At 43.2% G+C, this 12,015-nt stretch overlaps 1 protein-coding gene across 1 annotated transcript in view; it reads left to right on the top strand.

Annotated features, from left to right (window-relative positions):
- TBC1D19 (TBC1 domain family member 19) overlaps nucleotides 1-12,015 on the top strand; it is a 259,514-nt gene that overhangs the window by 50,394 nt on the left and 197,105 nt on the right. The window contains exon 4 of the mRNA XM_077477677.1: nucleotides 2,985-3,060. Within this exon, the coding sequence (XP_077333803.1) occupies nucleotides 2,985-3,060 (76 nt within the window). The remainder of the gene's footprint in view (nucleotides 1-2,984; nucleotides 3,061-12,015) is intronic.

Here is a 12,015-nt window from a genome sequence, read left to right as displayed (position 1 = left end):
CTTTGCGCGACATGCGCTGTAGCCTTTATCTGGGCGCTTGAAGATTTGAGTCATATGCAAATACTGCCGGGACCGCGCGCGTATTACCAGAATGTTCCGGCGCACAGCCAGCTTATTTAAGCTGTGTATGCCAAGCATGCTTCTAGAAGGCAGCTCTGGGACACAGAGCAGGCTCTGAACCAGGCACTTGCAGTGCTTCATTTCTCCTTATCCAGGTCACATGAGACACCAGGTGTTGCTTGGCAGGCTAAAGGTGCTTAACAGGATTGTTGCCTAGGGGCTTGGTGAGCCTTATTAAATGGTTTCCCTTCTGAGGTGTGTTAACACTACACCCAGGTGCTCCTTTTTTGTAGCTAGTAAGTGTCTTCAAAAAAGAGGAGTGGGACTAACACTACAGGGAAGGGCACACATATGTCACCAGTAGTTCCTTATGAACCCCAGTCGTATCCCTAGTGTTGTATCCCCTGAAAGACTAGAAGCCTCCGGGCAATCTGGACAGCTGCGTCTATCTGGGATTGTGTCTACAGCCAATGCTGCTGCTTCACCCTTTATCACTTATGCCGCGTACACATGATCAGACTATCTGGCGGACAACTCGCCAGACTTTGCAGCAGAGACTGGGTGTTAAAGGACGGTGGTATCTAACCTAGTGAATGCTAAAAAAGGTGTCACTAGGAAGATCTATCATAAGGTTTGGAAGACTTATATTGCTTGCTGTGAAGCCAAAAAATGGCATCCTCGAAAATATGTGATTGGGAGAATTCTCTCTTCTACAGTCAGCTGTGGAAATCAAATTGGCTTTGCTTATACAATCTGAGGTCAAGTTTCGACCCTATCAGTATTCTTCCAAAGGCCTTTAGCCTTCCATTCACTGATCCGAACCTTTTATGCAGGGGACAACTCGCTTGCTTCCCCTCCATTAGGTCACCTATGTGTCCTTGGGACTTGAACTTGGTGCTGTCTGTGTTACAGAAACAACCATTTGAGCCTATCAAGGAAATTCCATTAGACTTGCTGTCACGCAAGCTAGCCTTCCTGATGGCCATCACCTCGGCTAGAAGGGTGTCGGAGTTGACGGCCCTTTCGTGCAGGGAACCATACTTGATCCTTAACCATGACAGGGTTGTATTACGACCTGTTCCATCCTTTTTTGCTAAAAGTGGTGTCGGCCTTTCATTTAAATCGGGACATTATTTTGCCTATTTTCTCTCAGCCTCGTTTGGCAGAAGAGTGACGACTGCATTCTTTGGACGTTGTTCGAGCAGTAAAGGTTTATTTGTCTAGATCTGCGGAGATCCAAGGATCGGAATCCTTTTTTGTTTTACCAAAAGGACCCAAGAAGGGGTAGGCAGCTTCCAACGCTTCCATTGCCAATTGGGTCCATCAATTGGTCATTCAGGCCTATGGTCTGAAACGTAAAGCTCCTCCCTTTAGGGTGAGTGCTCATTCTACCAGGGGTGTAGTAACCTCCTTGGCTTATCCCCATCAGGTATCTGTGGCTCAGATTTGTAAGGCTGCTACCTGGTCTTCAGTGCATACATTCCCAAAATGTTATCAAGTGGATGTTTTAGTAGCCTAGGATTCGGCTTTCGGCCTTAGTGTACTGTGGGCTGCCGTATAAGGTCCGATGGCTATTGTTTGACAGGGTGTCTCCCTCCCCTCAAAGCTATTGCTCTGGGAAGTCCCAGCAGGTAATGAATATTAGCCCAACTCTGTGTCCCATGATGTATGAAAAAGAGAATAGGATTTTTTGTCATACTTACCTGTAAAATCGTTTCATCATCATGGGACACAGAGGTCCCTCCCTTCTTTTTGGGGATTCAGTGCTTGCTACAAAACTGAAGTACTTCCTGTATGGGAGGAGCTTTATAGGGGATCACTTCCTGTCTAAAGACCTTTGCTCTATAATTGTCCATTCACCTGGAGATGAAGTATAACCAGCAGTAATGAATATTACTGTAATGCTGTGTCCTGTGATGTACTCAAAGAAAAGGATTTTACAGGTAAGTATGACGAAAAAATCCTATTTTTAAATTACTTTCCAGTCAGAGAAAATAACAGTTCAGGGGGTGAAGCGTAGCTGATAAAAACGGTGGCTGAAGCAAGAACTAAACCTTCTCTTTGTATGATGGATGGATTGGACAAGGTCCTGCACATGATAGCGAGGTCCTGCAGGAGCATGGCAGAGCAGTGTCCATGTACATCCAGCTCCCTATTGAGTCACACTGAGTTATACTAGGAAAGTGCATCTGACTGCAATGTCTGCAATGTCTGCCATGTCTCATGCTCTCAACAAGAAAAACATCTTGTTGCTGTAAGAGAGAAATTTCTTTTGTCTTATTGAGTATTGTAAAATGTTTCTATCATTTACTCCATCGCACCATTGAAGAACTTGGGCGTAACAGAGCAGGTAGCAGTAGCAGAGGAGGGAAAACAATGTATTGTGGAAACTAGAGTGATGACAGAGTGAAAAAGTGCAGATCTTTTTCATTTGTGGCCACACCTGAAGAGTATGAGTGCAATTCCCTTTCTTGCGAGTTCCACTAAGGTAAAGGAGAGCTGGTATGGAAACATGTTAGGAGTTGTATGGTATCAGAAACAAGCACCTGCTGCCTCTCACATGGACCCTGTGTCTAGGTGAGTGTGTTCCAGAGTGGGTAATTTTTTATTTTTTTTCTCTCTGTGACCCAAATTGGGAGATATTCCCTAATGTTTTAATTGTCCCTGTGATGCCCAAACAGGAAATAATGGGTACGATTGTCACGGGAACAGGAACGCATGCACAACAATGAAATCTTTGTCAGAGGTTCTAACCATTCGTCGGGCTACTAAAATTGTTCTCCTGTTGGAGAAATGTCCCATCACATCCTGTCCTGGCAGCAAAGTTTATTGAATTGTGGTATAAGCATATATAAGCTTAACAATGTACTAAAAAGTACACAAAAGTACAGAGCCAATGTGGAACTGTGTCATTTGTCTTTCAGACTTCCAGCTCCTTGCCATCCAGCAGCACCAGCTGAACACATTAAGGAACCTCTTGCCTACATGAGAAGGGCTCAGGTAGGTAGTATACGCCTGAATGGGTAAACATGCATCTGTATTCATTTAGGTATATCAATTTAATTGTCAGTCATGCATAATATGCCTTCTTAATGTGACTATTAATGCAAATATGTCTGGGTGTTGCAACTCCTCTATAACCTGTTCATATTATTAGGTTTTGTTGAGCGTGAGCAAAATAAGAATGACGGTCAACTTGTAGTTATGTGCTAACGCACAGAAAACAATGCTTAATAATCATGTAGAAGGTACAATTTGCTGCCCAAGATGGAGTTAAAGGACTCCATTACCTCACTGAATGACCCTGGAGCTTTTCTTTTTGTGCCAATAATTAGCTTTATTTGATTGTTGCTGAGCAGACTTTCTTTTAATTTATTTTTCTTATTAAAGGACCTCCGTTTATTTTGTTTCTTAAACTGATTAATAGCCAGTTAGAATAGTTTCTCACATTATTATTTTAGTAGTAGTAGTGGTATTGATTTAAAGAATGAATTATTGAAAACATTTTTGCATTGCTGATATAAATTGACATCTAAAATGGGTTACACAATAAGTGTTCACCGTAAGACCCCTTTCATACTGGGGCGTTTTTCGTCCGTTTCTCAGGCATTTTTCAGGCGCTTTAGCGTTAAAAAAAAAGCGCCTGTAAAGCGTTGAAAGAAGCCTCATCTGCAATCCCAATGTGAAAGCCCGAGTGCTTTAACCTCCCTAGCGGTAATCCCGAGTCTCGGGATCGCATCACTAGATACAGGGAGGACACGGAGAAGTTACTTACCTTGTCCCCTGGATCCAGTGATGTCCTCCGCGCTGTGTGATCGAGCTGTCCTCCGCTCGATTAACACAGTGCCGAATGCCGCCGAGCTCCGTTCCCTGCAGCGTTACGCCGATCAGCGCCAAATTAAAAAAAGTAAAAGTACACAAAACACACACAGTACTGTAATCTTACAGATTACAGTACTGTATAAAAAAAATACACACCCCCTTTGTCCCTAGTGGTCTGTGCAGTGCCCTGCATGCACTTTTATATTATAAATACTGTTTTTTATGCCTGGAATTTGGAGATTGTCCATAGCAATCAAAGTGTCCCTTTTTCAGTGTTTTAGGATTTGATTACATTATTGAATAATTTTTATTATTATTTATTATATTATAAACTTTATCATATCCAGGATGTCTGCTAGACTCTTGTTTGAACAGATTTAAGAGAGTTATTCCTTAAAATTACAGGACTACAATATAAAACGCCAAATTTCCATGCAAAATAATTGTACCGCTTTCAGCACCTAAAACCAGAACAACCGCCAGGGAGGTTAAGAGCCCTTTCTCAATGTCAGCGCCTGAAAAATGCTCGTAAAGCGCTGCTTAAACTAGCAGCGCTTTACCAGCGTTTTTCGAGCGCTATTGGGGCGCTTTTAACCCCTGCTAGTGGCCAAATAAAGGGTTAAAAGCGCCCACAAAGCGCTGCTGCCAAAAGCGCTTTTCAAACGCTTTTCAGTTGTTTTGCAGGCGCTTCCTATTGATTTCAATGGGAAGAGGCGCCTTAGAAGTGATGCATTCACTGCTCCAAAAGCGCTGCAAAGAAGCTGCTTGCAGGACTTTTTTTGACGCCCTGCCAGCACAGAGCCTCAGTGTGGAAGCACTCGGGCTTTTACATTGGGATTGCAGTTGTGGCTTCTTTCAAGCACTTTACAGGCGCTTTTTTTTTAAACGCTAAAGCGCCTGAAAAATGTCCCAGTGTGAAAGAGATCTCAGTGTGAAAGCACTCTGGCTTTTACATTGGGATTGCAGGTGAGGCTTCTTTCAAGCGCTTTACAGGTGCTTTTTTTTTAACGCTAAAGCGCTTGAAAAACGCCCCAGTGTGAAAGGGGTCTTATAAGTTAGTGGCACATAATGTAACTTGTAAATGAAAGGATCCTGAGGGAAACTGAGTGACTATAAGTAGACCTAAGTCTTGTCTGCAATGATGTTTCAGTGGTGGGCGAAAGATGGTTTATTAAATTCAGAAAGTATACCAGTGACAAAAGGCCAGACTTGAAAAAGAGAAGAGTATACTCATATTGGTTATAACAATTTACAGTGCCTTGAAAAAGTATTCATACCCCTTTAAAATGTTCCGCATTTTGTCATGTTACAACAAAAAACATAAATGTATTTTATTGGGAATTTATGTGCTAGACCAACACAAAGTGGTACATAATTGTAAAGTAGAAGGAAAATTTATAAATTGGTTTTCAAATTTTTTTTTACAAATAAATATGTAAATGTGTGGTGTGCATTTGTATTCAGCCCCCGAGTCAGTACTTTGTAGAACCACCTTTCACTGCAATTGCAGCTTCATGTCCGTTTTGGGTATGTCTCTACAGCTTTGCACATCTAGAGGGTGACATTTTTGTTCATTCGTCTTTGCAAAATAGCTCAAGCTCTGTCAGATTGAATAGAGAGTGTCTGTGAACAATTTTCATGTCTTGCCACAGATTCTCAATCGGATTTAGGTCTGGACTTTGACTGGACCATTCTAACGCACGAATATGCTTTGATCTAAACCATTCCATTGTAGCTCTGGCTGTATGTTTAGGTAGTTTTCCTGCTCAAAGGTGAACCTCCTCCCCAGTCTTTTGCAGACTCTAATAGGTTTTCATCTAAAATTGTCCTGTATTTGGCTCCATCCATCTTCCTAACAACTCTGACCAGCTGCCACCACCATGTTTCACTGTGGGGATGGTGTGTTCAGGGTGATGTGCAGTGTTTAGTTTTCTGCCACACAGAGCATTTTGCTTTCAGGCCAAAAAGTTCAATATTGGTCTCATCTGACCAGAGCACTTTCTTCCTTGGGTCCCTCACATGGCTTCTCGCAAACTGCAAATGAGACTTCTTAGGGCTTTCTTTCAACAATGTCTTTCTTCTTGCCACTCTTGCATAAAGGCCAGATTTGTGGAGTGCACGACTAATAGCTGTCCTGTGGACAGATTCTCACACCTGAGCTGTGGATCTCTGCAGCTCCTTCAGAGTTACCATGGGCCTCTTGACTACTTCTCTGATTAATGCTTTCCTTGGCCAGCCTGTCATGAACAGCCATGTCTTGGTAGGTTTGCAGTTGTGCCATACTTTTTCCATTTTCGAATTATGGATTGAACAGTTCTCTGTGAGATATTCAAAGCTTGGGATATTTTTTTTATAACCTAACCCTGCTTTAAATTTCTCGGCAACTTTTTCCCTTACCTGTCTTGTATATTCCTTGGCCTTCATGATGCTGTTTGTTCACTAAGGTTCTCTAACAATCCTCCTGAGGGATTCACAGAACAGCTATATTTATACTGAGGTTACATTACACACAGGTGGACTCTATTTACTAATTAGGTGACTTCTGAAAGCACTTGGTTTCACTAGATTTTTAGTTAGGGGTATCAGATTAAAGAGGGCTGAATACAAATGCAAGGCACTCTTTTTTTTTTTTCAGATATTTATTTGTAAAAAAAAAAATTAAGTTTTCCTTCCACTTCACAATTATTTGCCACTTTGTGTTGGTCTATCATATAAAATCCCAATAAAGTACATTTGCGTATTTGGTTGTAACATAACAAAATGTGGAAAATGTCAAGGGGGTATGAATACTTTTCAAGGCACTGTATGTACGTATGTATATGTGTATATACCCTGTTTCCCCGAAAATAAGACCTAAAGTGATTGTCTGTGATGGCTGCAATATAAGCCCTACCCCCCAAATAAACCCTACCCTGTTTCCCCGAAAATAATCCCTACCTTGAAAATAAGACCTACAAGGACTTTAATTAGGGCTTATTTGGGGGGTAGGACTTATATTGCAGCCATCACCGTCAATCATGCTAGGTCTTATTTTCAGGGAAACAGGGTATGTAATGTGTGTGTGTGTGTGTGTGTGTGTGTGTGTGTGTATGTATAATATATATATATTATTCACACAGTATCTCACAAAAGTGAGTACACCCCTCACATTTTTGTAAATATTTTATTATATCTTTTCATGTGACAACACTGAAGAAATTACACTTTGTTAGAATGTAAAGTAGTGAGTGTACAGCTTGTATAAAAGTGTCAACTTTCTGTCCCCTCAAAATAACTCAACACACAGCCATTATTGTCTAAACCCCTGGCAACAAATGTGAGTACACCCCTAAGTGAAAATGTCCAAATTGGGCCCAATTAGTCATTTTCCCTCCCCGGTGTCATGTGACTCGTTAGTGTTACAAGGTCTCAGGTGTGAATGGGGAGAGGGTGTGTTTAATTTGGTATTATCACTCTCATTCTATCATACCGGTCACTGGAAGCTCAACATGGCACCTCCCTGGCAAATAACTCTCTGATGATCTGAAAAAAAGAACTGTTGCCTACATAAAGATGGCCTAGGCTATAAAAAGACCCTGAAACTGAGCTGCAGCATGGTGGTCAAGACCATACAGTGGTTTAACAGGACAGGTTCCACTCAGAACAGGCCTTGTCATGGTCGACCAAACAGGTCGAGTACATGTGCTCAGCATCAAATCCAGAGGTTGTCTTTGGGAATTAGACGTATGAGTGCTGCCAGCATTGCTGCAGAGGTTGAAGGGGTTGGGGGGTCAGCCTGTCAGTGCTCTGACCATACGCCGCACACTGCATCAAATTGGTCTGCATGGCTGTCGTCCCAGAAGGAAGCCACTTCTAAAGATGATGCACAAGAAAGCCCGCAAACAGTTTGCTGAAGACAAGCAGATAAAGGACATGGATTACTAGAACCATGTCCTGTGGTCTAATGAGACCAAGCATGTATGGTGGCAACCAGGTGAGGAGCACACAGACTGGGCCCGCAGGGCAGTATTCCAGCATAACGACCCCAAACACACCTCAAAGATGACCACTGCCTTGTTAAAGAAGCTGAGGGTAAAGGTGATGGACTAGCCAAGCATGTCTCCAGACCTAAACCCTATTGAGCATCTGTGGGGCATCCTCAAATGGAAGGCGGATGAGCGCAAGGAGTGGAAGAGGACTCCAGTGGCAACCTGTGAAGCTTTGGTGAACTCAGTGCCCAAGAGGGTTAAAGCAGTGCTGGAAAATAATGGTGGCCACACAAAATATTGAAAATTTTGCCCCAATTTTAAAATTTTGTACTTACTTTTGTTGCCAGTGGGTTAGACATTAATGGCTGTTTGAGTTATTTTTAGGGGACATCAAATTTACACTGTTATACAAGCAGCACATGCACTACTTTACATGGTATCAAAGTGTCATTTCTTCAGTGTTGTCACATAAAAAGATATAATAAAATATTTTGAAAAATGGGGGGTGTACTCACTTTTGTGAGATACTGTGTGTGTGATTGTGTGTGTGTGTGTATGTGTATATATATAACACACACACACACACACACACTTGCATATATGCGGGAGTCAGGGGTGTATAACGCACAGTGTAGGAGCAAGGAGAGGGCAAAATCCCCCCCCCCCCCGACCCTTTCAGCAAAAAAATCCCACTCCCTCCTCTCCCCCAAAAAAAACCAGCACTAATTTTCACACCTTCCCCACGCCCCCCCCCCCCCCAAATCCTCTTACCTCTTCCCCAGCACGAGTCCGTCTCCACCCTTCCCAAATCCTCAGTCCCAGCACAATCCCCCCTTATTCCCCATCCTACCACTTATCCCCAACCCCTCAGTTCCCCCCTCACAGGACAACCCACCCCCCCCCCCCAGTCCACTTCCCAGCATAACAGGAAAACATCACAGCAGGAGCAGGGAGCGGGGTCTGTGCACTCTATTAGCTGTGCACTGTGTGTGTGTCAGAGGCAGCTGGTGGAGAGAGATGGTGGCTGTCTTACAAAGTTTGGCTTGTGACATGTAGGACCCCAGAACAAGCCGCGGGCATTCCGGGACTCAGTCCTGATTGTCCAGGACATGTATCAAATCCCAAGACAGTCGCGGTGAATCATTGACGGGTGGGAGGTATGGCTCTGTAGTCACAGCATACATGTTTATTTTTTTAAATCAGCTTTGTAATAACAATCCAAACAATAGTTAATTTTGGCAATCCAATATACTCGTACTTAACTACTTGCTGACCGCCAGCAGTCAAATGATGGCCAGGCGGCACACCTATTGTGGCCCTGTTTAAACAGGGAATGCGCGTGATAGTGCGCGCGCATCCCTGTTTTATCTGGCTGGCGGCACCGCTCACCACCGAAGGGGGTGAACAGTCATTGGTTATGGCTGTTTACCACGTGATCGGCCGTGATGAAGTCTCGGCCGATCACAGATGGTCACACCCCCACTGTGCACGGCGCATGCGCGCGATTGCGAGCGCACTGCTCGTTCACGTCGGTGGCGGCGTGTTCCTCGGGAACACTGCTCATCACCGACGCTGGTAAACAGCCATTGGCTGGCTGTTTACCCACGTGATCGGCTGTGATCCTTTCACAGCCGATCACTAAAATGTAAACAAACCGCAGTAACGAGATGTTACCGGGTTCTTCTCCTCACACACCGATCGTGTGTGAGGAGGAGATTGTGGTAACATCTCGTTACCGCCTATAGTGTACACCAATCATACTGATTGCCCCCCCCCCAATAAAGAGGACCTGTCACCACCCCTCATAGTACCTGTCAATCACAGTCCATCAGAGGACCTGTCACAGTCCATTAGAGTATTTGAGTACCTGTCACAGTCCATCAGAGTACCCAAGTACCTGTCACAGGCCATCAGAAGACCCGAGTATCTGTCACGGCCCATCAGAGTACCCGAGTATCTGTCACGGCCCATCAGAGTACCCGAGTACCTATCCCAGCCCATCAGAGTACCCGAGTACCTATCCCAGCCCATCAGAGTACCCGAGTACCTGTCACGGCCCATCAGAGTACCGAGTACCTGTCACGGCCCATCAGTGTACCCGAGTACCTGTCACGGCCCATCAGGGTACCCGAGTACCTGTCACGGCCCATCAGGGTACCCGAGTACCTGTCACGGCCCATCAGGGTACCCGAGTACCTGTCACGGCCCATCAGGGTACCCGAGTACCTGTCACGGCCCATCAGGGTACCCGAGTACCTGTCACGGCCCATCAGGGTACCCGAGTACCTGTCACGGCCCATCAGGGTACCCGAGTACCTGTCACGGCCCATCAGGGTACCCGAGTACCTGTCACGGTCCATCAGGGTACCCGAGTACCTGTCACAGTTCATCTGAATACCCGAGTACCTGTCACAGTTCATCTTAGTACCTGAGTACCTGTCACAGTCCATCAGAGTACCCGAGTACCTGTCACCAGGCCATCAGAGTACCTGTTTGCAGACCATGTCTCATAGAATATACCTTGGGGTGTTTGCTTGCCAAAATGGGGTCATTTTGTGGGTAATTTCACTGTCCTGGTGGTCCAGGACCTTCAAAAGTGTGATGGGTAGGAATTAAATGAGATGTGTCATTTATGCTCCTAGAACACCTGAACATACTACTTCAATGTTCGGCCTCTCTATGTGACCAGGCTGTGTAAAAGTCCTACACATGTGGTATCGCCAGACTCGTGAGGAGTAGCAGAATGTATTTTGGGGTGTAATTTTTGCTATATACATGCTATGTGTTAGAAATATCTTAGAAATGGACAACTTTGTGTAAAAAAAAAAATGCATTTTAATTTTTTTCCACATATTCCAAAAACTTCTGGAAAAAAATGAACCGTTCAAAAGACTCATTATGCCTCACAGATTATACGTTGGGGTGTTTGCTTTCCAAAATGGGGTCATTTTATGGGAAATTCCATTGTCCTGGTACTCTAGGGCCTTCAAAAGTGTAATAGGTGGTTGAGAAATGAGATGCGTCATTTTTGCTCGTAGAACGTCTGAAGGTACTACATCAATGTTGGTCCTATGTATGTGGCCAGGCTGTGTAAAAGTCTCACACATGTGGTATCGCCGTACTCGGGAAGAGTAGCAGAATGTATTTTGGGTGTGTAATTTGTGGTATGCATATGCTGTGTGTGAGAAATAACCTGATAATATGACAATTTTGTAAAAAATAATAATAATAAAAAAAATCTTCATTTTGCAAAGAACTGTGGGAAAAAATGACAACTTAAAAAAACTCACCATGCTACTTACTTAATACCATGGAATGTTTACTTTGTAAAAAGGGGTCATTTGGGGGGTATTTGTACTTTCCTGACTTGTTAGTGTCTCAAGAAATGAGATACACCTGATGTACTGAAGGCCTGATCAGATGTGATAAATTTTTAGCGATTGGCACCATGGTTTGTAGACTCTATAACTTTCACAAAGACCAAATAATATATACTAATGTGGGTTATTTTTTACCAAAGATATGTAGCAGTATAAATTTTGGCCAAAATCTATGAAGAAAAATTACTAATTAGCAAAAATTTATGACAGAAACAAAGAAAGGCATTTTTTTTCACAAAATTTACGTTTTTATTTTATTTATAGCGCAAAAAATAAAAAACCTACTAGTGATTAAATACCACTAAAAGAAAGCTCTATTTGTGTGGAAAAAAGGATGCAATTTTCATATGAGTACAGTGTTGCATGACTGAGTAATTGTCATTCAAACCGTGAGAGCGCTGAAAGCTGAAAATTGGTCTGGTCAGGAAGGGGGTGTAAATGCACTGTATTGAGGTGGTTAAATACTCCTTTCATGTTGTGAATTCTGCCTGTCTGCTGGTCCTCTCTTTCCTCAACTTCCTGTCTTCCCTGCATTCCTCAGCTGTTTACTTTGTTTCTAATGACTACTCTAATGAGCACTTCTGTAGCTCAGAAAGCAGGCTCTGTGAAATGTGTGACACAGTAGTGCCTACTGAAATTGCACATGTGAATAAGTGTCACAGAATTCAAGAAGTTAAATGTTTGGAAATCTACACAAAGTACGTTTGCAAACTTTAAGATTGTTCAGATATATATATATATATATATATATATATTTTTTTTTTTTTTTTTTTGACCATAGATAT

The sequence above is a fragment of the Lithobates pipiens genome, unplaced genomic scaffold (assembly GCF_037356315.1).
Source record: "Lithobates pipiens isolate NorthernLeopardFrog02 unplaced genomic scaffold, aLitPip1_a1.2 Scaffold_13, whole genome shotgun sequence".
Lineage (NCBI taxonomy): Eukaryota > Metazoa > Chordata > Amphibia > Anura > Ranidae > Lithobates > Lithobates pipiens.
Note: the sequence above shows the minus strand (reverse complement) of the source record. Positions and strands in the feature narration are given on the sequence as shown.